The 26,904-nt window shown below is 42.7% G+C and overlaps 1 protein-coding gene across 4 annotated transcripts; it reads left to right on the plus strand.

Annotated features, from left to right (window-relative positions):
• Positions 1 to 29: 29 nt before the first annotated feature.
• Positions 30 to 26,904, plus strand: NMNAT1 (nicotinamide nucleotide adenylyltransferase 1). 4 transcript variants are annotated; one of them, XM_060088937.1, is made up of 6 exons: positions 49 to 96; positions 718 to 846; positions 19,205 to 19,375; positions 21,439 to 21,622; positions 22,906 to 23,051; positions 23,773 to 26,904. In XM_060088937.1, exons 3-6 carry the CDS (start codon positions 19,261 to 19,263, stop codon positions 24,171 to 24,173), a joined length of 846 nt encoding a protein of 281 aa, XP_059944920.1. In that variant the 5' UTR covers positions 49 to 96; positions 718 to 846; positions 19,205 to 19,260; the 3' UTR covers positions 24,174 to 26,904. The 4 variants fall into 4 exon arrangements, with proteins under 4 accessions (XP_059944922.1, XP_059944920.1, XP_059944921.1 ...); XM_060088938.1 differs by having other exon boundaries at positions 85 to 171; XM_060088939.1 differs by lacking the exon at positions 718 to 846 and having other exon boundaries at positions 30 to 96.

Here is a 26,904-nt window from a genome sequence, read left to right on the forward strand (position 1 = left end):
AGCCAATGAGGGCGCGGCCGCTGGTGTTACCCTCATTAGCGTCCGGGCTGCGGAGCGTCTCTCGGAGAGCTCGGGCCGGTCCGCCCTGAGGTGGAGGTAAGTCACCTCCCCGAGCTCTTGAAAAACCCGTCTCTGGTGGAGTCAGCTCAGGACTGCTTAGGGTCTTTGAGGGTAAGGTACAACTGTCCCTGAAGCTAGGTCACATTCAAGTTTGGAACAGGGAGTCTTGCCCCTTTATTGTTTCTGTTTCTCTCAGTGGAACCGAAAACCTCGGTAAATTTGCCTCTGGAACAAGTGAGTTCACCCTGGAAAAAAAAAAATTCCTTTTCTAGAGGCTTCTTGGGCTTGGCGGGGCACTTCTCTTTTTTCTGAAATCCTTAATTTCCAAATCTATAAAAGACTAGATCCATGTTCCTGGAAGCGGGACACTCACTCCTCTTGAGAAGGAGACTGCTAGCTGTTGGCAACAGTCCAGATGTTACTCAGAAATTAGGTGGAAACCATTTTCAGATGTTCCCAGCCCATCTCCTTGAAGTCATTAGTCCACAAGACGACATCAGGGTTTACGGCGAAATTGTTTCTCATGTGTTGTCTTTAAAGTTAATTATATTTCAGCCGCCCAGGACAAACTTCCAAGATTACCGTAGAACTCCACCAGAATGAATTGTTTGTCCAATCATAGAATTTCTTAATTTACCACCGTGAATTGTTTCTCAGAGTTACAATTTGCATGTGAAACCACTGTTCTAAGTCCAACTTAGAGAAGACTGTTGACACACCAGTTGGAATGGTTCCAATATCCTACCTTGCAAAACGCTTCAGATCCACAGAATTTGCTTTGTAAAAGTAAGTGGCTGTCATGTTAATATAATTAGCTCTAATTTTTGACATGTGAATATGTGTGGAAGTGTCAACGTTTTTGTGTAATATCGAACTCTCAATGACAAATAGTTAGGGCCAGTGCCACACAAAACGAAACTGGAAAATATACTTCTTTCATCACTGGAAGAATTTGCTGAATAAACATTTTCTCACTGTGTTCATCCCCTAATTTTGATGATGATAATAAGGTGTTCTATTTAGGCATTTATGTTGGTTTTAGTGTGTACAGTCTTAGAAGTGGTGGAGGAAAGGCCTCACCATACGTGCATTGTATTTGCGTGCTCTTTCTCGGTGACGGTCTGATTCAGCGGTTCTATGCTGAGAGTATTCTTACATACCTTTGAGTTCTGTTTAGAGCTAATGGACAATGAAAAAGTATTCCTAGTGCATAGACAAGAGAAATTGGTTTGGGTTCCAGTTCTCAAACAAAAATAGAATACTAGCCTGGAGGGGGAATAGGGAGGGAAGAGAAGATGTTGGGAAAAGGGGAATGAATATTAGGTAGGTAGTCACAGGAGAGAGCGTTGGGGAAGATAACCTCAGAACTGGGAGTCATAACTGGAAAACCAGATAAATACTCCTTGGCAGCTGGGAAGGTTTAGGATACCTCAACTTGGACTTGGGATGGGAGTCCAGAGAGCACTAGTTGCTCCAGCTAGGTAGGGAAAATGCAGGGGCAGATGAAAGTTGAGTGGCTAATAAGAAGCGCCATGAGCCAAAGGCGCTCTGAACGCGTGGACCTCTTTAATGTCTACCGGTAGATAACGTACCATTGTAAATCTTGTGTAACGGTTAAGAGCATGAACTTTTAGAGTCAAGGTTGTTACACAAGCTTTGAGATCTTGAGCAAGTTAATCAACCTCTTACAGCTTAAGTTTCCTCATGTGTTAGGAAAAGAGAGATAATAATAGTACCTACTTCACTGGAGTGTTGTAAGGATCACATGAGTGCTTAGTATATTGCTTGGCACACAGGAAGAACTCAATGAATGTTACTGCTATAGTTGTCACCATCACTGTAGTTACATTAGCATAACTGGATGTTTATTTATGAGAAACAAGCCCATCCAAAGAGAATGGGTGAATGTATTGCCATTCAGTGAAGAGCACAGGAGAAAAAATGATTCCATAGCAGGAACCCTGAAGCTTTCTGCCCTTCTGTTGTCAGTTTCCCCCTCCCCAGGCAACCACTGATCTGTCTTCTGTCATTATAGATTAAATTCTTTTCTAGAATTTCATATAACTGGAACCATATAGCATGTTCTTTTTTGTATCTGGCTTCTTTCACTCAAAATAATGTCTCTGAGATTCATCCATGTTATTTGTATCAGTAGTTTCTTCCTTTTTATTGCTCAGTAGTATTCCATTATTTGAGTATAAGAGTAATAAACTTCATTCATTCATTCATTTCTTGATTAACATTTGAGTTATTTCCAGCTTTTGGCTGTTACGTATAAAGCCAAACCATACAGTTCTTTGTGTAGACGTATGTTTTCATTTCTCCCCGTTATTTTTAAGCTATGCTCTTAATTTGTACCTAAAATCCTTTCTTAAAAAAAAAATCCTTTCGGGCTTCCCTGGTGGCGCAGTGGTTGAGAGTCTGCCTGCCGATGCAGGGGACTAGGGTTCGTGCCCCGATCCCGGAAGATCCCACATGCCGTGGAGCGGCTGGGCCCGCGAGCCATGGCCGCGGAGCCTGTGTGTCCGGAGCCTGTGCTCCGCAACGGGAGAGGCCACAGCAGTGAGAGGCCCGCGTACAGCGAAAAAAAAAAAAAAAATCCTTTCTTTGTGGCCTCCTTAAGGACCTTTCTCCATCAATTATTAGCTTTCTTGCAGGTTCTGTGGCTTCCTAACTGTGCTTTTCCCTCAACCAACCAACATTCTAATTCTGTTCTTCAAAAAAAAATTCAAATCAAATAAACAGCCTTCTTTTAACCATGATATCTCCTTGAAGGTAGTCTTTAGCGTCACTGGGTTTTACTGCCAGGTTCTAGTCTCTCTCTTTTTGTCTACCTACTAGATCTCCCTACTCAGATGTCCTGTGTATACCTCAAGTTCAGCAGCACCTTTAAAACGGTAGTGTCTCTCTTTATGCTTTCCCTCCATACCTCCCAACCTGTGCTTCCCCTGATACTCTCTGTTGACTCTCGGCACACCATCTAAGTGGTCTCTTAAGTCAGAAATCTCCCTTCACCTCCTTCCCTCCTCCATTCACTCAGCTCATCTACTTGTAAACCCTTGACACCATCCCTCCTGTTATTACCCTTCATTATCTCTCACCTGGACCAGTGGAGCTTTACAAACTTTAAGATGCATACACATCACCTGGGGATCTTGTTAAGATGCAGATTTTGATTCAGCAGACCTAGGGTAGGGCCTGTGGTTGTGTATTCCTAACCAGTTCCCCAGTGATGCCCACACTGCTGTTGCATTCTGTCTCACTCACTCTCTTGGTAATGTCATCCAGTCTCACGACTTTAAATACCATCTATATGCAGATAACCCCAAATCTAGTAAATCTCTCGTCCTCTCCCCTGAACTGGGCTCTGTTCTGCGTTACCTACTTAACACCACTATTTGCATATTTAATAGATATCCCAAACTTAACTTCTTTATAAACTGAACTACTGATCTTCTCCCCTAAACCTATTCCATGGCCATCTTTCTCTTCTCAATTAAAGGTAACTCTAGCCTTTTAGTTGCTTAAGCCAAAAATTTTTGGAGTCATTCTTTTTTTTTTTTTTTTTGCGGTACGCGGGCCTCTCACTGTTGTGGCCTCTCCCGTTGCGGAGCACAGGCTCCGGATGCGCAGGCTCAGCGGCCATGGCTCACGTGCCCAGCCGCTCCGCGGCATGTGGGATCTTCCCAGACCGGGGCACGAACCCGTGTCCCCTGAATCGGCAGGCGGACTCTCAACCACTGCGCCACCAGGGAAGCCCTGGAGTCATTCTTGACTCCTCTTTCTCTCGCAGCACACATTCCATCCATCGGCAAATCACATTGGCTCTACCTTTATAATATATCTAGAACCGAATGACTTCTCACCACTCCCGCTGCTACCACCCTGGTCCATGTCAACATCAGCTCTCACCCGGGTTACAGCAGTAGCTTCCCATCTGGTCTCCTTTCTTCCACCCTATTTCCCCCTACATTCTGTTGTCAGTTTTAGCAGCCAGAGAGATCCTTTGAAAATATGTTTGGTCATGTCACTCCTCTTCTCAGAAACCCTGCAGTGGCTCCCTTTTACCGCTGATGACATCTACCAATACTCCTTCCCTCTGTTAACTCCTGCTCAGCCCTTCTGATCTCGCTGGAGATCCTGGAACTGGGCAGGCATGCTTCTGCCTCAGGGCTTTTGCATTGTTTCCTTTGCTTAGAACATTATTCCTTTAGGTGTCTGCTTGGCTCACTCCCTTGTCTCCTTTAATTCTTTGCTCAAATGTCACGTGGTGAGGCCTTTCCTGACCACCCTATTTAGAATTCCAACACTCCTTATCCTCTTGCCTTGCTTTGTTTTACTCATAGCCCCATTATTTAATATGCCATTATACGTATGCATTTTTAAAATCAATTTATTTATTTGTTTGTTTTTATTTTTGGCTGTTGGGTCTTCGTTGCTGCACGTGGGCTTTCTCTAGTTGCAGTGAGCCGTGGTTTCTCTTGTTGCGGAGCACGGGCTCTAGGCACGCGGGCTTCAGTAGTTGTGGCACATGGGCTCAGTAGTTGTGGCTCACGGGCCCTAGAGCGCAGGCTCGGTAGTTGTGGCGCATGGGCTTCATTGCTTGCGGCATGTGGGATCTTCCCGGACCAGGGCTCAACCCCAAGTCCCCTGCCTTGGCAGGCGGATTCTTAACCACTGTGCCACCAGGGAAGCCCTGAGAATTATTTCTAAAGTGCACTGATATATTACTCCCTATTTAAGCCCTCTAAAACATCCCCATTCCCTACAGGATAAAATCCAAACTCTGAGCGTGGGGACACCCTAAAACAATCTTCCAACAGTTCCGTATTAACTTAGAAAAAATTATAGTAAAGTAGAAAAAGGAAGATAATTCTGTGTTGAATTTTTTGACCCTTCTCCAGTGAAATGTTTAACTATGACATATGTCTAATTAGGAATCCTATTTTTACATATCTTTATTTTTAATATAAGTAGAAAATATATATTGAAGACTAATGGTATATTGAATATACCCAAGCTTTCAGATTAGAGGAGCATTTAGAAATTCAATATTCAATTCAATTCAATTAGTAATTAGAAAGTTTTCACTTCTAGGGTTTAGTAGCTGTGGAAAAAGTAGTGTGAAGACTAACTTTAAATTTGTTTTGTAAATTTTTTTTTTTTTTTTTTTTTTTTTTTTTGGCGGTACGCGGGCCTCTCACTGTTGTGGCCTCTCCCGTTGCGGAGCACAGGCTCCGGACGCACAGGCTCAGCGGCCATGGCTCACAGGCCCAGCCGCTCCGTGGCATGTGGGATCTTCCCGGACCGGGGCATGAACCCGCGTCCCCTGCATCGGTAGGCGGACTCTCAACCACTGCGCCACCAGGGAAGCCCTGTTTTTTAAATTTTAAATGGAGAGTAGTGGATGTCAAACATCAAGTATTTTTTTTTCTTATAGTAAATTTAATGAGTGTAATGCTTAATGTTTTTATTTTCTCAAACTTCCTTTGACATTCTCCCAGAAAGTTGCTCATAGGTGCACATGCCCAACATTTTGCTTACAACTTCAGAGACTTTGTACCTCTGAAACCCAGGTCCCAAATTGAGAACCACTGAAACAAAGCATCCCCCACGAAGTTGCTCAGCAGAAGTTTTCCACTCGGAGCGAACATGGGTTATAGCAGAAAGTGTTGTCAGTCTGTGAGGGACGATTGCTGATCATGGCTGTCTAAGTTATGAGGGGCTAAAAAATAGCAGTTTTAGAATTTTATACTTTTCACCTGTGTGGAGAAAGAGCATGCTTTGTATTTCATACGATATCGGTAGCATAAAATAAATGTTTCTTAATGAAATTAACTCTGATGACTTGGTTTTGGAGGAAATGACAAAAGCATAAAAGGTCATGAAAATTCAGTTTTATAGGTTATGGGTTAAGGTGCTGGTTAAATTATGCTTCAAGTTATGCTTATCAATTAAGAAACAGAATTTCGTTTTCTGGAGTTATGTTAAGAATGTTGCATAATTTCAAGACACAGAAGTACCAAGCAGGGACTTCCCTGGTGACGCAGTGGGTTAGACTCCACGCTCCCGTTGCTGGGGGCCCGGGTTCGATCCCTGGTCAGGGAACTAGGTCCCACATGCATACTGCAACTAAGAGTTCACATGCCACAACTAAGGGACCTGTGTGCCACAACTAAGGAGCACATGTGCTGCAACTAAGGAGCCCGCAAGCCCGCCTGCTGCAACTAAGACCCGGAGCAACCAAATCAATAAATTGATTTTTAAAAAAAGAAGTACCAAGCAGCCTTGGTCTTAAGAAGCAGCCTCTTGCATTTAGAAAGAGTCAGTTAAAAATTTCCAACTAGCGAAAAATGGTTGGATTCTGTATGTATTTTGAAGGTGGAGCCATTAGGACTTCCTGATGGGGTGTGGGAAAAGAAAAACAATGCATTTAGGATGATTTGAGGTACTTGACTGTAGCAACTGGAAGGATGTCATCAGCTGAGATCTCCAAGTAGATCAGGTTTGGGGGTGAGGGGCAAGATAGTTCAGTAAAAAAGAAACTTCTGATAAAAATCCTATCCTGAGATAAGTTGACATTCATCTGACATGTTAATATTTGGTTAATGAGTTCTAGAGAATGTAAAAGGCCGTGTTACTTTTAAATAGTTTCTGTTAACCATAGTAAAAGAATTATTTCAGGGGATTTCACTGTTAACCTATGAGTTACTCGCGTTTCTAACTCCTAAGTTTTAGCGTTATGTCTGGAATGTGAAAGGTGCTCAGAAAATGTCAGTGTGGTGGATGGATAGTGTGTTGGTGGGTAACTTCCCCTGCAGCAAGTATCACCTGAACAGAGAAGCAGATGGAAAACAGTCATTCCCATTTGTGAAGATCTGTGTCTGTCATAGATGTGTTGGGAGATGTTTGTATTAAACTTGTTCCTTCTGCCAAGAGATACTGTTCTTCCCCTCAAGAAATGGCATTATCTCCACTTACTAAAGACTTTGAGAGCATCTGTGGGTATCTAGCTCCGACTTAAAATCCCTCAGAATCTGTGCATACAAATCTGTGAACAAGTCAAAAGACACAGCATCATGCAGGTCAGTTGGCTGTTTTCTCTAGACAGCAGTTGACTGTCATGATGCAAGAGATTGGTGTAGCCCAGGTAGGGGAGATCGTGATGATTTTTACTCTAAAATCTCCCACTGCACTTTTAAAGAAGTGATAGATTGACCTTGTTCAAATATACAGTCTGGATCACTGTGTTCTTTTGAAACTAGACCTTTGTTCATTACTAAGATCTATATTTTTCTTTTTCCTTCTCAATACTTACTTTTATAGCGGACATCCAGCTGATGCTACTAACTTCATTGAAACAGAAAAGGAGGTTCAGAAAGCCAAAGCACTAATGCTCTTGAGAGTATCTAATAGGAGATCCTTACTGGGGCTGAATTTGGTTGTGCTGTCGACCCAGTGATTTTGGTTGAACGATTCCTTTTTATCCATTGTCAGTGCTCATTAACATTGTCCCCTGACAGATTTCTTCCCAGTGACGGGTTTTGCTGTGCTTTTTGTTGTCGTGGCTCTGATGTTCAGCTGACCTCTTCATCTAGGAGAAGCAGGGTGGAGACGGTCACATGTTTGCTGGCGGTAGTCAGATGACAGGGCTGCTGGAAAAGGCTCAACCTGCCAAGACATATGTCTAAGGCAGGGGACCAGCAGGGCTCAAATGTCAGCTTCAGACTGTTGATTTAGCATCTGGCCTTGGACAGGTTACACTGGCCAGCCAAGTCAGCCCCAGGCTTGAGCAAAGCACTGTAGGATAAAGAATGGGATCTAATTAAATGGAGTGGAAATAATGTGAGAAGGATGGCTTTTTATATCCCATTCTAACCCTCTCTGCTTTTTCTCTGCTTTTAAAACTCTGTAGCTTCTTGGAGCTCCTCCTTTAAGAGGAGCTATACGTTCCCCTTGCAATGTAACAATCCTAGCTGAGCATTTACTTCCCTTGAAGGACTGGTAAGCCTTTAAATAGGTATGGGTTACTTGGGAAGTTTTTGCTTACCTGTAGAAACCACACTGCTTACTGAAAGCATCACAGACAAGTAGTAAAGTTCAGGAGTCATTTTTTCCTATATTTGGGAGGAAGAAAGCACTGTTAGCAATACTTGTCTTTTAATTGCAATACATATTTTAAATGTTTTTGCTGAAAGGGTTTAAACAAAGGCACCAACTTAGCAGGAGGTGGAAAGCTTCCTGCTTAATGTGCCAACCCCGTCCAGCAGTTCCTTCCACTGTTGATTAATGTCTTAACTTTTTTTTTTTTAATTCTAGTAAAGCAGACTTCACCCTACAAAAAGAAAAATCTCTCATGGAATTTTTAAACTTTCCCTGTTGAAATGTTTTAACTGTGATGTGTCTACTTAGGAGTTCTATCTCTCCATCTCTTTTCTTAGTGTAAGTAGACAATAAATGTTGAAGACTAATGGTGCATTGTATACAGCCAAGCTTTCAGGTTAAGATGAGCCTTTGGAAATTCAGTATTTAAAAACGTACACAGTTGGTTGCCAAAAATGTTAACACTGCGGTGCAGACTCCTTCACTGAAGGACCCCACACCAAATACAGAAAACATCCTCTTTAGTGCCTGTGGGACTGGTTCCATCTGAGTAAGCAGCATAGTAAAACCTAAAAGGACAGCGGAACAGCATCAGTTTACTGGGTAGAATTATCTCAGAAATATATTCCTTTTTTTTTTATTGAACTATAGTTGATTTACAATGTCTTGTTAATTTCTACTGTACAGCAAAGTGAGTCAGTTATACATATATGTGTTTCATATTCTTTTCCATTATGGTTTATCACAGAATATTGATTATAGTTCCTTGTTGTTGATCCATCCTATATATAATAGTTTGCATCTGCTAATCCCAAACTCCCAATCTTTCCCTCCCCCACTCGCCCTTCTCCTTGGCAACCACAAGTCTGTTCTGTATGTCTGAGCCTGTTTCTGTTTTGTAGATATACTCATTTGTATCGTATTTTAGATTCCACATATAAGTGATATCATACAGTATTTGTCTTTCTTTTTCTGCCTTACCTTGCTTAGTATGATAATCTCTAGGTCCATCCATGTTGCTGCAAAATGGCATTATTTCATTCAGAAATATATTCTAGAATGCAGACCCTAAATAGAAGGTGTTTCCTCATGTATCTACTGTGGAACAAAAGTGCTCAAAACCTAGCCAGGCTAAGGTTTTCCTTTGATCGAGGTCATGTGCTTACTGTCGGCAATGCTAGTGATAATAACTGTGACAGTTGTTTTTTTTAATTCCCCCGTTATTTCATTTAAACCTTACAGCAAAACTGTGAAGCAGGTATTTTTATCTCCATTTTAGAAATGAGGGCAAGAAAGGTCAGAGAGAAGAAGTAGCTCCTGCTGTTATGGGATGACTGTTTGAACTGGCCTCCCACCAGGGAATTCTCTGGAGACTCTTTCTAGAACCATGTTAAGGCACCCAATAACTTCTTTCATTTTATAAAAATTTAGACATAGTCTTAATTTAAAGTGCACATCACTCTTAAAAGTACATACAAAGGAAAATATAACTAAAATATACTAGTTTAAGGTATTCCTAAAACTTCAGCACATTTCAGAGTCCAACTCTTCTGTATCATTTTTTGACTTCAGTTAGTTGGGGTCCCTGTTTTTCTACCTGTATCATCTCCTTAGTAACTATTGAATGAGTGGATAAATCTGATATTTTTATAACTGTAAAGAATTTTATAACATCAAAACAAAACATTAGGGCTTCCCTGGTGGCGCAGTGGTTAAGAATCCGCCTGCCGATGCAGGGGACACAGGTTCGTGCCCCGGTCCGGGAAGATCCCACATGCCGTGGAGCGGCTGGGCCCGTGAGCCATGGCCGCTGAGCCTGCGCGTCCAGAGCCTGTGCTCTGCAATGGGAGAGGCCACAACAGTGAGAGGCCCGCGTACCGCAAAAAACAAAACAAAACAAAACATTAGTATTTAATTTAATTTGGGTTCATATTCAAGTTGTAGGATGACTAAAAGAGATACTAAGTAACTTTTTAAGAATTCACTTCAGGGACTTCCCTGGCGGTCCAGTGGTTAAGATTCTGTACTTCCACTGCAGTGGGGCATGGGTTCAATCCCTGGTTGGGGTACTAAGATCCCGCATGCCGTGCGGCATGGCCAAAAACCAAAACCAAAAAAAAGAATTCCCTTCACCTAAATTCTAAATGTGAATTTCTTCTTAGGTTTCAGTCTTTGAGCTCTTGAAGAGCAAGAAGTCCTCTCTTAGCTGTTTTTATTCTAGTAGCGTCTGGCAAATAGTAGATACTTAATAAGTGCTTGACAGAATGACTGCACACTTACCAATTGCGAAGAAAGTAAAGATGATATTACCAACCAGGTTGGTGAGGAGAGGTTGACTGCAGTATCAAGACGATCTGGGCCTAAAAATCAATACCCTGGGTCATACGTTAATTGATTACTTATTAGAAGAAATCCACGCTGTTAGTGTAACACCAGAAGGCACTGACCCTTGAATTCTAATTGTGGCACTAGGTTCATTTGGCTCCAGGCAACTTACTCCTCTTAAGAACCTTGGTTCCTTACTGTGACTGCAAATTAATTCATGCTAGCATTAATAAAAATATTATTAAGAGTTATTAATATCTTAATTGGTGGACAAGGAATGTTTACCATTTTTCTAATTCATGTTAATTTGACATTTTGGTGGAAAAACATTTTGTGGAAATTCTGGAGTAAGGAAATACGCCCTACCACACACAAACCTCTTATAGTAGAAGCTGGCAAGTTTGAATTAGGCTAATTACAAGGAGTGTCACGGTTTCCATTCCTTCCCCATCACTTAAGTTTTCAGATTTTTTTTTAGGATTTTTAGAACTGCAGTTTATTTTGAATGTATCACATTGCATTTGCCTCGTTTGCCTGAAAAAGGTATTAACTGACTTTTTCAGCCAAAACTAATATCCAACATAGAATCTGAAATAACAGATCAAGTCATAATCTGGTTGAGTGTGCCTGTGTCACCCTCAGCCTTGCAAAAGTTAGCTAATGCTGGGCTGTTGGGACTGCTCTCTAGGGAATTCATAAATTGAAACGTCGGTGCTCTCATTTGACGGCTTCTTATACTAGAAGAAATAACTGTTGATTAAAAGTTAAACTCAATCTGCCCAAATCCCAGCTCTCCTCGCTGTACTGAGATTTTTGACTCTTCAAAGAGGTGAAACGGGTGACTACCATTGATAATAGGGGCAAAACAATGGGGCAGACTGCATTTAAACACATAACAGGAATGGCAGAGGGCACCCGAACCATCTCCACAGGTAAGACGTGCATGCTGAGCTGCCAGGGGAGGGGGTTGGCTGGAGAAAGAACTTACCTCAGCAGAACATAGAACTGGAGGGTCAGAATGGTGGTCCTAAACAGGAACACTGTCACTTGGCTGCATGGGACACAGTGAGTTACATTATACATTACTTTTTTAGTGATGAAATGCCTTCAAGAAACCAAATTCAAGTTCTGTTTCACGATAATGTTACATCAAACCACAGAAATAAAAGTTTTAAATATAGCAAAGATGAACTGAGATCCATCCCGTTATAGCAAAATTATGTCTAATAATAGTTCAGTAAGAATAATAGTTACCATTTATTGAGCTCCTACGATATCTGTGATTATTGGTCTCTAGGGAATCTTGAGAACCTTGGTTTCTTATTTATTTGTTTATTTATTTCGTTATTGTGGCTGTGCTGGGTCTTAGTTGCGGCATGCGGGATCTTTAGTTGCAGCATGTGAACTCTTAGTTGCAGCATGTGGGATCTAGTTCCCTGACCAGGATCGAACCTGGGCACCCTGCACTGGGAGCATGGAGCCTTAGCCACTGGACCACCAGAGAAGTCCCTGAGAACCTTTGTTCCTTTACCATGGCTGTAAGTTAATGCCATAAGACAACCCACAAGCAATAGTAAGAATTATTAATATTCATAATTAGTAGACAAATGTGTCACATTTTTTATTCACTTTCTCACTTAATATGCACACAATCCTATGAAATGGGACTGTGGTTTCCCATTTTATAAATTAGGAAACTGAGTCTCAGAAACATTAAATGTCTAGTCTGAGGACAAACACCTAGTAGTAGTGAGCAGTAGAGCTACAGCAGAAGGTGAGCTACAGCGTGGTTAGGACCCTGTGACCGTGTACTGTGCTCGCTCTCCCCCCAGCCAGGTGGTTCACACGGAGTGAGTTAACATACCTCTCACAACTTACACAACCACATGAGGCCTGTGGTTAGCGCTCAACTTTGAAATTCTTTTGAGATTACACGTACATAGTTTCCACACATGTAGGAAAATCTTCTTCCTTAACTAATAGTTCTGTCTCTTCACTGTAAACGGTTATTCACCTTAATTATTTATTTTATTAATTGGATTTAGCACTGAACGACTTGAGGGTATTTGTAGAAATTAAATCTCCCCTCCAAAGACAAAGGTTTACCCCCAGTGAAGGTACTCAAAACAAAAAGCAATTTCAAAATATACCCCCAGGGCTTCCCTGGTGGCGCAGTGGTTGAGAGTCCGCCTGCTGATGCAGGGGACACGGGTTCGTGCCCTAGTCTGGGAGGATCCCACATGCCGCGGAGCGGCTGGGCCTGTGAGCCATGGCCGCTGAGCCTGCGCGTCCAGAACCTGTGCTCCGCAACGGGAGAGGCCACAGCAGTGAGAGGCCCACGTACCGCCAAAAAAAAAAAAAAAAATACCCCCAGACTAAAGCAATGGCACATTGTTAGAACTAGAATATGGTTACATGTTGAAGGTTACTATTTTAAAAGGAATAGTGTCTCTTTAGAGGTGTAAATCTGAGAAGTTGTCAAGTCAATTGCATTAACAGTCGGTCAAAATAGACTTAATTATATTGAGCATTCTGAAGTGTGACAAGAAAAGCCAAACAGTTTGTTTTTTTAAGTTAATGTTTTAAAAACTGACTTAATGTTTACAAAATGTTTCATTAATGTTTACACATCAATGTTTTTGAAACTTAAAGTCAGTGATTTTAAAGTTGAAAATAAATTTTACTTCAACCTCAGAACAGCCTCAGGAAGAAATGAACTTTTTGCCACAATGGGCTGGGGAGGGACACTTACAGCCTGAGCTGATGAGATCTTGGCAGCCAGCAGTGCAAGTGGGAGGCTGTGTGAGCCAGACAGAAGTGAGTCATGGTGGCCCTGGTCCTTGAGCAGCTGGAGCAAGGCAAGGAAGACCCCGAACAGTCCCTTTAGAGCTTCCAAACCTCTTCTACACTCATTCCTCACCTGCCGAGGCCCCCTTCCCTCCTCACGAACCCTTCCGGGATACGGAGGAAGTCCTCTCCAATGGAGAGGGGCAGATCCTTGTTCTCTGAAAACCACTCTAAGCTATGATAGATAGAAGCTCGCTGTAACCTAATTCTTCTATGGTTTTGAGGATCTAAAGTCTAAAGCTGGCTGTGTTAACAGTGAATTAATAGAACTGAGCTGGATATTTGAGACAGGTCATGAATGTGAAAAGAGAGAAAGCTTCCTTTAAGCCAAGAGATCAGCTTCCCCCAGCCCCTTCCCCACCCCTTCCCCTGGGGAGGACCTGGAAACCTGAGCTCACCCCCGAGGTCAGGGAGGGGCTTCAGGCTCTTTGTTCCATCCTTCCCTGCACAGCCAGCAGCTCCCAGGGGATCTGCACCTCCTATTCTCAAGCTTACTGTTCTTCCAGCTCACAGCTTAGTCTCCCTGGGGAGTGGTACCTGAAACTTGAGATGGGTGGGGCTGGAACTAACGCTGGACTCCAGCTGAATCAAGCCCCTCCACCATGGTCCTTGAGAGCATGCTCAGTAGCTGGCCAGATACCCTGATTTCCCTGTGGGCCCAGGGCCACCCCATAATACCACAGGTACTTTGCATGGGAATTGGGGGGGCAGATAAGGAGTGGGGGGGAACAAGCCCCAAGTGAATCCTGGTATCATCCTTGGGATGATAATTGAAAGGTAGGACATTTAAATCATTCTAACCAGTGAACTCATTTTTTTAATGCTGTGTGGAGCATTATTGACCCTTCTCTCCTTTATTTCCTATTAACAATTAGCAGTGTCCCTGTGATCCCTGCCACTGTTTGGACTAGACCTCAAGTATTTATTGAATAAATGTTTCCTAATTTCCATTCCCACTGACTGTACTTAAATTGAAGCTTTCATTACTTTGTAACTGGCCTTCCTATCGTTTTGCCCCTTCCAATTAATCCAATAGCATCACCATCATCAGTATTATCACTTTCCTCACAAATAACGGCTACCATTTATTTTAACATTGCACCAGGCACTGTCATAAGCACTTTGCCGTATCATATCATGATCTCTATTTTACAGATGAGGAAACTTAAGACACAGAATTAAGTGATCAGGTCAAGATCATACAACCATATAAGGATTTTAAACACTCATGTCACCTTATTTTTCTAGAGCATTGTTTTTCTAGAACCCTGTTGTCACTCCATTGCTCAGAAACCTTCAAAGTTTCCTGTTGTCTAAGGAACTGAAGTTCACATTCTGCAACTCCTCAGCCAGAAGGGCTCATTTCCAATCTACACAGCTCCAATTTATCTCGAATTTTTCTTTTTGGTGAGAGAGAACCTAGGAGTCAGGAAACCTAAATTCTAGCCCTGGTTCTGCTACTCACTAACTTTGTCTCATGCGAGCATAAAATCTGAGCAAAAGTAAGTTGGTCAAACTAACAATTGGGTCTGAACACAATTGGGCTACAAATAAATGGTCCTGATACAGGTCTTTTGAGTGTTGGCAAGACTTACAGGTACACAGTGAGATGTTTTATAGCCTTAATTTCCAACTCATTCTCAACTTATTATTTCTTCGAGATGTTTGTAATAGTGAAAAATTAGATAAATCTAAATGACCAATGATAGACGATTAACTGGAAAAACTAAATATCTAACAGTAGGTTATTATTTGGAACAAAGTAAATGTCTTTGGCCATTTTTTGTTCTTTTATGGTGAGAATTAAATTATAATGTGCATGAAAAGTAGTTTGTAAGTTAGAAAGTATCATATAAATGTTAGTTTCCTTTTTTTTTTTTTTTTTTTTTTGGCTGCTCCATGCAGCTTGTGGGATCATAGTTCCCTGACCAGGGATTGAACCCATGCCCTCGGCAGTGAGAGCTCAGAGTCCTAACCATTGGACCGCCACGGAATTCCCAAATGTTGTCTTCTTTATTGTCATTCATTATGTTTCAACTTTAATCATAAAAATACTTCAGGGTCTACAGGTGATTCCCTAAAAGTTCCCAAAACACTTCGAGCAATTTGGCATCCAGGGAACTCCTGAAAGTATTTTATTTATTGATAGTTAATAGGGAGTGTTTATTAAAGAAATAATTAGAACTGAGTGCTTTGAGTTGGAGATAGGTTCACTGAGTCCCAGCACAATGAATGAAAAAGACCCCCACTATGACTCATCACTATGGCATTTCAGAGCATTGGGGATAAAAAGAACATGCTTCAGATCTTCCAAAAAGACAAAGCAGGTTACATGAAAAGGAACAAGAATCAGAATAGCACCAGACTTTCAACAGCAGTGTTCGGTGCCAGAAAACAATGAAGAATGCATTCATAATTTTAAAAGAAAATTCCAGCCTAGAATTCTCTCAGTTAAGGAAGAATAAAGACAGATTTATTTTATCTTCCATTTGCCCTTTATTATGAAGCTATTTGAGGATATGCTCCAGAAAAATTAGGAAGTAAAACAAGGAAGACAATGACATGGTTCTAAGAAATAGGGGATCTCCCTTAGGAGGGAGATGAAATGTCATATTTCAGAAGGACAGATGCACAGTGGGTTAGAGATTTCCAGCCCAGATTAGAGAAAGAATTTCCGGAAAAAAGCCTCCATGAAAAAACAGATTCACTAGAGTAATAATAGTTGACTGAACCATTTGAAATTGATTTTTTTTGAAGATCCAAAAGAGGTGAGGGACTTTGCTGGTGGTGCAGTGGTTAAGAATCCACCTGCCAATGCAGGGGACATGGCTTCAATCCCTGGTCCAGGAAGATCCCATATGCCACGGAGCAACTAAGCCTGTGCGCCACAACTCCTGAGCCTGTGCTCTAGAGCCGGAGAGCCACAACTACTGAAGCCTCTGCGCCTAGAGCCTGTGCTCCGCAACAAGAGAAGCCACTGCAATGAGAAGCCCGTGCACCGCAACAAAGAGTAGCCCCCGTTTGCTGCAACTAGAGAAAGCCCGTGTGTAGCAATGAAGACCCAACGCAGCCAAAAATAAATAAATAAATATTTTTTTGAAAAAAAGTTGAATTACAGCAACATGATATGCAACATAAATAATTGCTATATTCATAGTGTGTTCATTACTTGCCAAAAGCATCTTTATGTATTGTCTCATTTCTCACAATAATCATGAGGCAGGTAATATTATTTTCTCTGTTTTAAGACAGAAAAACTGGGGCAAAAGGAAGGTTAGGCTAGGGTTAGGTTGCCCAAGGTCATCCAGCTCATGTAAATATTGGAGCTGTGGTTTGAACCTGGACAGCCTGATTTCAGAGCAAGTGTTCGTAACTGTTATGCTATATAGGCAGGAGGTTGGAGGATACTTTTTTGTGGACACTGACCAGTCCTAGGAGAAAGACCTGTAATACAGCCAAGTTACCATACAGTGAAGCCCACTGTGCAGAAGCCCTACCTACCCACTTAGAACTGCCTATCAACTCTTTGAAGGAAATTTAAAATATATCATTAATATTGGTAGAGTAATTAGAGAGCGTAATGCATTGGTGAAACAAGAACAGAATACCATAAAAAGGAACATTCAGAGGACAAAGATCTAAAACATTGAGTTTTGGGAATTCCCTGGCAGTCCAGTGGTTAGGACTCAGCACTTTCACTGCCAAGGGCCCAGGTTCGATTCCTGGTCGGGGAACTAAGATACTGAAAGCCTCGAGATATGGCCCCCCCCCAAAAAAAAAAACTGGGTATAATAGCAGAAATGAAAATCTCAGTAGGTGGATTGGAGGATGAATTTGAGGATATTTAGAAATTAGAGCATGAAGGTAAGAGATGGAAAAGAGAAGAGAAAGGATAAGAAAATTGGAAGACCAGTCCTGGTGCTTCAGCTCTAACTCTTAGGCATTTCCAAAGAGAACAGAGAAAATGGAAGGTAGGAAATCATCCATGAAATAACTCAAGGACATTTTATAGAACTGCAGGTTATGAGTTCTGAGATTGAAAGGGCCTGCTCAGGGCCCAGCACAACAGATGAAAATAGAGCCACACTAGAGGACATCACTGTAAAATTTCAGAACATCTGGGGACAGAGTTCTCGTAAGCGTCAAGGGAGAAATAATATAAGCCACATTAAAAGGATCAGAATTACTGGAAGTGACTTTGGATTTGTCACTGTTCGCACTGCAGTCTAGAAGCAATGCCTCAGAATTGTGGGAGAAGGTGACTTTCAACATAGACTAGAGATTCTCTCTTTCTCTCTCTCCCCCCCATACATAATCTATGAGGATTAGCTCTCATACACCCTCACAACTCTCTCCCAAACTTCCCAAATATATAGCCTGAGTGTAATGGGGGTGTATGAGCTGATCTTCTTCGATCATGAGAGAAAGTAAATAGACACTCTTTGGATAAATTAAGAAATAACATTATAAGCACATAATATAGAATTATGATAGATTCGACCAGAAGAAATAGCTGAAAAAGTTAAAAGTGGTCACCTCTTAGGGATTTGGTTGGAGGGGTTGGTGGGTGAGATATGACCAATGACTGTTGCTTCCATTATGGGCCTTTTGTCACCCTATGATTTCATATCTATATACGTGAATTCGTTTAATTAAAAAAATTTTTTTAATTTATTTTATTTATTTTTTGGCTGCGTTGGGTCTTTGTTGCTGCGCACGGGCTTTCTATAGTTGCAGTGAGCGGGGGCTACTCTTCGTTGTGATGCGCGGGCTTCTCATTGTGGTGGCTTCTCTTTTTGCGGAGCACGGGCTCTAGGCGCGTGGGCTTCAGTAGTTGCGGCACGCAGGCTCAGTAGTTGTGGCTCGTGGGCTCTAGGCGCGTGGACTTCAGTAGTTGCGGCACACAGGTTCGGTAGTTGTGGCTCACGGGCTCTAGAGCGCAGACTCAGTAGTTGTGACGCACTGGCTTAGTTGCTCTGCGGCATGTGGGATCTTCCTAGACCAGGGCTCGAACCTGCATTGGCAGTCGGATTCTTAACCACTGCGCCACCAAGGAAGCCCTAATAAAAATTTTTAAATAAAATTTTAAAATCAGTTGCCTTGCATTACTTCATTAGGGTTATGGAAGGATCAAATGGAATAACTGATATGAAAACGAGTTTGTCCGTCGTAAACTGTTACTCAGTTGAAAGTGATAACATGACCATGTTGACTAAGAGGCAGAATACGGTTTTGAAGGACGGGCTGTTGGGGAGTTATATTTGGTGGATGATCATGTCATTGTATCTGTTAACCGCGGCCACAGTAGTGCAGTCGCAAAACAAACATTCATTTTTGCTCATGAGTCTAGGCTCAGCTTGTGGGTTCTCTGATCTGATCCAGGCTTAGCTAATCTCACCTGGAGTTGCTCGTGCATCTAAGCAGATTGTCTGGGGTTTGGATGGTCTAGGATGGCCTCAGCCACATAGCTGACGGTTAGCTGTCTGTCAGCAGGAGCACCAGCTCTCTCCTGCAAGTTCTGTCGTCCTCCAGGAGGCTAGCCTGGGTTTGTCTTCATGTCAGGGGCAGGAGTCCAAAAGAGAGTGGGAGTGTACAACACCTCGAAGGCCTAGGCTCAGAATGGGAACACTTTCCCATGTGCCACATTGTTGGGCCAAAGCAAGTCACAAAGGGTGCGAAGGAGATTCCATCCCTTTATCGTAAGGGCTGCAAATTCACATTGAAAAGGAAGGGTGGAGAAAAGGAGCCATTTTTGCAATTCACCCAGCATAGTCACTGAAGCCAACTATTTATTCCACCTATTTGGAATGAGAACATGGAAAGACATCAGAAGACCTGTAACTGAACTTACTTTCTTTTTCCTTTGTAGACAGTAAGAGAGGTGTCAGAGTTTTCCATTTAGATCGACAACTTCAAATTCTCAGCATGGAAATCTCAGAGAAGACAGAAGTGGTTCTCCTTGCTTGTGGTTCCTTTAATCCTATCACAAATATGCACCTCAGGCTGTTTGAGCTGGCCAAGGACTACATGAATGGAACAGGTAGGAACAGTAGCCAAAAGCAGTGATGGGGTTCAGGATGCACTACCCTACAATACAGCACTTTGGCATATTGGATATTTTAAACGGAAGGACTTTGATAAAACAGCAGAAGCAGGAAGGTCACTCTGACCTCCTCCCTCCACCCCTCTTCCCTGAAGCAGATCGTAAAACGTTCATGTGAGAGGTGCTCTCCCTAAACCCGGAGAAAAGGAGCATCCTTATCTCTGAAGACAAAGGGAAGTCAAACAAACATTCTTTGCTAAATTCCCCTGAGTTTTCTACACTTACCTTGTACTCTTTGCCCTATCATATTTCGCCATGACTGTTTACCCTTCATCCAACCTAGCATAAAAATACAGTAAGTCCTCTATATAGAACAAGTTCCATTCCAAGAGTGAGTTCATAAGTCCAATTTGTAAGTTCAACAGAGTTAGCCTGGGTACCCAACTAGCACAACTGGCATATAGTACTGTACTGTAATAGGTTTATAATACTTTTCACACAAATAATACATAAAAAACAAGCGAACACAAGAAATAAAACATTTTTAATCTTACAGTACAGTACCTTGAAAAGTACAGTAGTCCAGTACAACAGCTGGCATACAGGGGCTGGCATCGAGTGAACAGGCAAGAAGAGTTACTGACTGGAGGAGGGAGAGGAGGTGGGAGAATGGTAGAGCTGAAGGATCCTCAGCAACAGGGGATGGAGGGCAATCTTCAATGCCACTCACGCCTGACGCTGAGGGCACAGGTTCTGGTTCCTTGGTTCCTTGTTGGATTCAATTCCATCTACCGTCTTGAAAAAACGATCCAGTGATGTCTGGGTAGTAGCTCTCTTTTTCTCATCATAGATGACACGGTAGCACTGGATTGCATTCTGAACGGCTGCCGCAACCTTCATGTACCGTTCTATGTTCAGGTCCTGTGCCTCAAACACTAACAGTGCCGCCTCAAATAAAGAAAATCCCCTTGCCATTTCCTGCGTCGTGAATCTCTTCAGTTCTTCAGTTACTTCTTCCTCTCCTCTCTCTTTGTCCTTTCTCTGGGCCTCCAATTCCATCACAGCTTCGTTAGTAAGCTCCTCGTGTTGCACAGCAAGGAGTTCAGTGAAGTCGTCCTCTTGCAAATCTAGCTAGGAATAAAGGTACTATACTACTGTACCCTTACAGTACTGTACAGTAAAGTACACAAAAGCACAACCACTTGTAGAGGATGCAGTGCACGTGACAATGTACGCCAGACATGTTAACTAACTTATGTGATTGGACATGCAAACACACGTTCGCATCTTTGAAAGTTTGCAACTCGAAGGTTCATATGTAGGGGACTTACTGTACTTGGGTTTAACTCTTTCTTGGAGACTTCATTTCCTTATGAAGGCTCCCGTGTCACATAAATCTTACATTAAGTAAATTTGTATGCTTTTCTCCTGTTAATCTATCTTTGTCAGTTTCACACCCCGCCAGGGACCCTAAGAGGGTCGAGGAAAACTTTTTCTCCCCTACATACACACAGATTTATTTTGTTTTGTTACATAAGTGATCATGCTGTGTGCTGATAGGTGGATGGGTGTCCAAACTCACTAATAATCAGGTAACTAAAATAAAAAATGAGATATACTCTGCCCATCACATTGACACAAGTTTTCAAACTTGATAATGTCAAATATCAGGTGTTGGGAAGGAATGAGCTCTTGCGTGTACAAATAGATCAAGGCTTTTTATGAGGCAGTTTGGCAATATCAGTCAAAATTTAAACTGCTGAGGAATGGAGAGTCAGTGTTTGATGGGTACAAAAATTTCACTTGGGGGAGTTGAAAGAGTTCTGGAGATGGACGGTAGTAATGGTCGTACAACATGTCACAGTACTGTACACTTAAAATAGCTTAAATGGTAAATTTTGTGTATATTTTACCACAATTAAAAATAAATAAATAAGCCTGGATCCCTGTGAAAAAAGGAGGAGGGGGGAAATCTGTGATTATGAAACCATATTGATATTTCCTGTGCATAAAATCTAATTTGTTATAATACCTCATATCAAATCTAATTCTTTACCCAGGAAAATATGAAGTTATCAAAGGCATAATTTCTCCCGTCGGCGATGCATATAAGAAGAAAGGACTCATCTCTGCCCATCACCGAGTTATCATGGCAGAACTCGCCACCAGGAACTCAAAATGGTTGGAAGTTGATACATGGGAAAGTCTTCAACAGGATTGGATAGAGACTGCCACGGTGCTGAGGTATCCGTGGTGCAGTCAGCTTTGCCATGCCATTCCTGTGTGAGGTTACCACACGGTAACAGGGCGTAGGTGGTGCTCAGCCTTTATGGCTGTCACTGTGTTTTGAGATGTTTGCACACTTGTTAACTGTATATCCCTATTAAAGAATAGAGGAAGCACACCTGGCCTGTCTGTGCCCCAAGTGAGAAAGGTGAAGTTGTAAGATGATGTTACTGTGGTCAGTCATCTTAAGTATAAAAGAGAGAGGCAGGTAATTTAAGGAAGAGAAGCCATGATGCTTGATCACGGAGAGAGCTGGTTTTGGGAGCTGCTTCCCTGACAGCATATGGGGGTTGTCACAAATCGCCGCACTCAGAACTCTGAAACAGCTCCAGTTTAAGCGTTCAGAAACCAGAGTGAGTAGCATCTAATGATTACTGAATGTTCTCTTGAGTATAAAACACCAGGACTTTTGGAAAAACCTGTCTAATGTCTGTTCTTAGAGTCCGAACCTTCTGGTTCTAACCATATCAGTTAGGGTTACGATAGGAAATAGAAACCACTCTGAGTATTTTAAGCAGAAAGGGATTTTAGGTGCTCATGCAGAAATGTTGAAAAGAAGGGCTGGAAGAGTAGAAGTGGTGGCTTGTTTCAAGGTCATGCCTCCTTAGCTGCAGTTGGAGTTCAGGAAACTGTTCCTGCTTCTGCTGCCAACGATGCTGCTCTTAAACTGTCCCAGTCTATAGGGTCTGGCCACCACACTGACATGGTAAGAGATTACTTGTCGGGGTCCAGTATATACTTGTTTGTTTTTTATGTATTATTTGTGTGAAAAGTATTATAAACCTATCACAGTACAGTACTATATATCCGATTGTGTTAGTTGGGTACCTAAGCTAACTTTGTTGGACTTACGAACGTGCTCTCGGAATGGACCTCATTGGTATTTAGGGGACTTACTTTCTGTAATCAATGTTAATGCTTGTTTTTATGACACAGACACATACAGCTTAGAATAGTAATAGCTACCATTTGCTGTGCTCCCAGGATTTTCCTTGCTTTCCATTCTTGACAGCCAGAGCCCAGGGCTGCCATATCCTGGCCAGCATCCGTTCTGACCCAGCAGTACTATGTATTCGAAGGCACCCATTCTGAGTAGTTGGCATTGTACCTGTGGTTAAATGTGTTTAACAGCTCCCAGCCTTTAACACTGCATCAGAGGCTCTTAGGCATCTCCAGAGGGATGACGTTTCAGCTGAGCATTGTGAGAAAGAGGAATGTTCTATTGCTTTGTTGCTTTATAGACACCATCAAGAGAAGCTGGAGGCCAGTAGCTGTGATCACCAGCAGGACTCACCTGTACTGGAAAGGCTTGGACGGAAGAGGAAGTGGGTTGAACAAAGACAAGATTTTAGTCAAAAGAAATCACTAGAGCAAACAAAAACAAAAGGTCTGTATGTTTTGCCAGGACTTACCAATGATAGCTGATAAGACTCTAGAGCTGAGCAAGCCCCCTTTGTACTTTACTTTCATATGCAATATGTGTGGGTGCCTGGAAAATGCCCCTTGTTCGTTTTCTTTTCTTCCCCCCCCCACTTTGGCTGCACTGCACAGCTTGAGGGATCTCAGTTCCCCGACCAGGGATTGAACTCAGGCCATGGCATTGGAAGCCCGGAATCCTAACCACCAGGCCACCAGGGAATTCCCCACCCCTTGTTAGTTTTATGATGGAAGGAAGAGAGAGTCAGAGGCACCCTGAGCTTATTTATCCTGCAGGAGGTCGACCTTAACTTTTGAGGGATCCTGGATCTCTTTTTAGAGAATCTGAATCTGATAGAAACTATGAACCCTCTAGCCAGAAGAACCCACGTACACATTCATTTTGATGCAGGACATTATTAAAAAGGCAAACCCTGGGACTTCCCTGGTGGCGTAGTGGTTAAGACTCCACACTCCTAGTGCAGGGGGCCTGGGTTCGATCCCTGGTCCAGGAACTAGATCCCAGATGCATGCCGCAACTAAGAGTTTGGATGCCACAACTAAGGAGCCTGCAAGCTGCAGCGAAGAAGCCCACCTGCCACAACTAAGACCCGACACAACCAAATAAATAAATAAATTTTTTTTTTTAAAAAAAGGCAAACCCTGAAGCTCTGTTTTCTTCTTCTTCCCAGGTGTGCCAAAGGTGAAGTTGCTGTGTGGAGCAGATTTCTTGGAGTCCTTTGGCGTGCCCAGTCTGTGGAAGGGTGAGGATATCACCAAAATCGTGGGAGACTATGGGCTTATATGTATTACTCGGGCTGGAAGTGATGCTCAGAAATTCATCTATGAATCCGACGTGCTGTGGAAACACCAGAACAACATTCACCTGGTGAATGAATGGATCACCAATGACATCTCATCCACAAAGATCCGGCGAGCCCTCAGAAGGGGCCAGAGCATTCGCTACTTGGTACCAGACCTTGTCCAGGAATATATTGAGAAGCATAGTTTGTATAGCTCCGAGAGTGAGGAGAGGAATGTTGGGGTGATCCTAGCTCCTTTGCAGAGAAAAACTTCAGAAGCTGACACATAAGAAATTCTCCAGCATGGTATTGTGGACTTCCCTTTTGGGAATTTGAAACAGTGTGGGTGTTTGTTAGTAAATGGGGGAAGGAATTGTGATCCTCTTTAATAAATTAAAGTTTAAAAGGTTGGTAAAAATCAGTAATTTAAGATCAGGTTTATCTTTATCAGAAGTTACTAAGATGAATGATTTCAATTTTTTTTTAAGGAATATACAAATCCCTTTATCTTTAAAACTAGAGATTAGTAGCAGAGCTAATTGTAGAAGAACATTATAGAAGAACATTCAATATACAAATCCCTTTATCTTAATTTTTTTATTATTATTATTTTAATAAATTTATTATCTTTGGCTGCGTTGGGTCTTCGTTGCTTTGCGCGGGCTTTCTCTAGTTGCGTCGAGCCGGGGCTACTCTACGTTGCGGTGTGCGGGCGTCTCATTGCTGTGGCTTCTCTTGTTGCGGAGCACGGGCTCTAGGCGCGTGGGCTTCAGTAGTTGTGGCACGTGGGCTTCAGCAGTTGTGGCACGTGGGCTTCAGCAGTTGTGGCTCGCAGGCTCTAGAGCGTAGGCTTCAGTAGTTGTGGCACACGGGCTTAGTTGCTCTGCGGCATGTGGGATCTTCCCAGACCAGGGCTCGAACCCGTGTCCCCTGCATTGGTAGGCGGATTCTTAACCACTGCGCCACCAGGGTAGTCTCCTCTTTATCTTTAAAACAAGAGATTAGTAGCAGAACTAATTGTAGAAGAACCTTGTAGAAGAACATTCAATCAAACTAACTACAAAAAGAATTCAAAAAAGACATCCTGGCTTTACCACAGAAAGAGAAGTAAAGTGTGAAAAGTAAAGAGACCATTTAAGATCCTAATTTTAGTTACGAAAGGAACGAACATTTTATGCATGCCTTTTTTCCTGGGCAGCCCTCACTCAGGGTGGCCAAAGAATTCTTAAAATAGTGATCTTGTAAAATGCATCACTGATCAGTCATCTCCAGCTGTGCAAAATACCGGCTGTGAAGTCCTGGCAGAAACTACTCCAGGGCTTGGTTCTCTCCGGCATACATCAGAAGGCCAGTGAAGCTTTGCTAGGCACGCTTGCCTGCAGCCCCACCTGTAGAGGCAGGGAGAGGGGTCTGAGCCCTGGAATGTTTAGAAAGGTACACGGGTGTTTCTGATGTCCACGAGAGGCAGGGAGCCTCTGCCTTCACCATGTTTTGCACAGATTCTCTTAGCACAGCCCTGTTGTGGCTCGTGGTCCAGCCCTGGCCATCTGCCATCTCTGTATAGAAGGGATGTCATGCTACCTGACACAGAGAGAACCACAGAGAATGAGAGATCTCACTCAAGGATTTTGTGAGGTGTGAATGCTCTTAGCCTTTACTGGTAGCTTAATCAGATGGTGAAAGGACATGAGAAATGCCGCACTGGACCAGCCCAGCAGTTCCTCTTTCTTTTTGTGGCTGCATTGGGTCTTCGTTGCTGTGCGCGGGCTTTCTGTAGTTGCAGCGAGCGGGGGCTACTCTTCATTGTGGTGCGCGGGCTTCTCACTGCGGTGGCTTCTCTCGTTGCGGAGCACGGGCTCTAGCCACTCAGGCTTCAGTAGTTGTGGTACGTGGGCTCAGTAGTTGTGGCATGCAGGCTCAGTAGTTGCGGCACACAGGCTCTAGAGCACCGGCTCAGTAGTTGTGCTGCATGGGCTTAGTTGCTCCGTGGCATGTAGGATCTTCCCGGACCAGGGCTCAAACCCATGTACCCTCCATTGGCAGGCAGATTCTCAACCACTGCACCACCAGGAAAGGCCCCCAGCAGTTCCTTTAGCTCAGAATTTTGGTTCCTGATGAGTGGCTTGTGGAAGAAATCTCAATCTAAAACTCAATCTAAATCTCAATCTAAAACCCTCGAGTTTCTGAAGACCCCTGCTGTTTCTATTCCAGCCCACTGTGAACCTGCCACTTGTGGATTTAAGCAGAAAAAGAGTCTGTTTTCTTATACTTTTTCTCTTCTTGTCCGTCTGTAGGAACTTTACCCAAAGTAGAACACCCAAATAATAACTGAAGTCATAACGTTATGTTAAAAACACAAACTTGTTATATGGTTTGCTACTGATTAAAATTTTGTGGAAGTTTTATCAATTAATACAGCAAAAAGACCAGAAATAGCTTTTTCTAGAATAGTTTTATGGTTCATGAAAATCACTCTGTGATAGAAAGAGGACTAAAGTTAAATTTCTAATGAAAATAGAATAGGGACTTCCCTGGTGGCACAGTGGTTAAGAATCTGCCTGCCAGTGCAGAGGACACGGGTTCGAGCCCTGGTCTGGGAAGATCCCACATGCCGTGGAGCAACTAAGCCCGTGTGCCACAACTACTGAGCCCTCGTGCCACAACTGTTGAAGCCCGTGTGCCCTAGAGCCCGTGCTCTGCAACAAGAGAAGCCACCACAGTGAGAAGCCCGTGCACAGCAGTGAAGAGTAGCCCCCACTCGCCGCAACTAGAGAAAGCCCACGCACGGCAACGAAGACACAACACAGCCCCCCAAAATAATAATAATTTTAAAAGAAGAAAGTAGAATAATTTACCTTTACATACCTACATCTAATAATTTACATTTCATACCTACACCACTCTAAAGGATTTATACCTCTGTAGAAGAAAAAAAAGTACTTATACCTGTGCAGTTGGATAGTCAGATCTGAAGCCACCACTTAAAAAAGGAAAATGTTAAATAAACTTGGCAAATGTAAA

This window comes from Mesoplodon densirostris, chromosome 2 (assembly GCF_025265405.1).
Source record: "Mesoplodon densirostris isolate mMesDen1 chromosome 2, mMesDen1 primary haplotype, whole genome shotgun sequence".
In the NCBI taxonomy this organism is placed as follows: domain Eukaryota; kingdom Metazoa; phylum Chordata; class Mammalia; order Artiodactyla; family Ziphiidae; genus Mesoplodon; species Mesoplodon densirostris.

Coding starts and splice junctions, on each gene's coding strand:
- NMNAT1 (XM_060088939.1), top strand. CDS start 19,261: ATGGAAATCTCAGAGAAGACAGAAGTGGTTCTCCTTGCTTGTGGTTCC. Junction 19,376..21,438: donor GGACTACATGAATGGAACAG/GTAGGAACAGTA, acceptor TTCTTTACCCAG/GAAAATATGAAGTTATCAAA. Junction 21,623..22,905: donor GAGACTGCCACGGTGCTGAG/GTATCCGTGGTG, acceptor GTTGCTTTATAG/ACACCATCAAGAGAAGCTGG.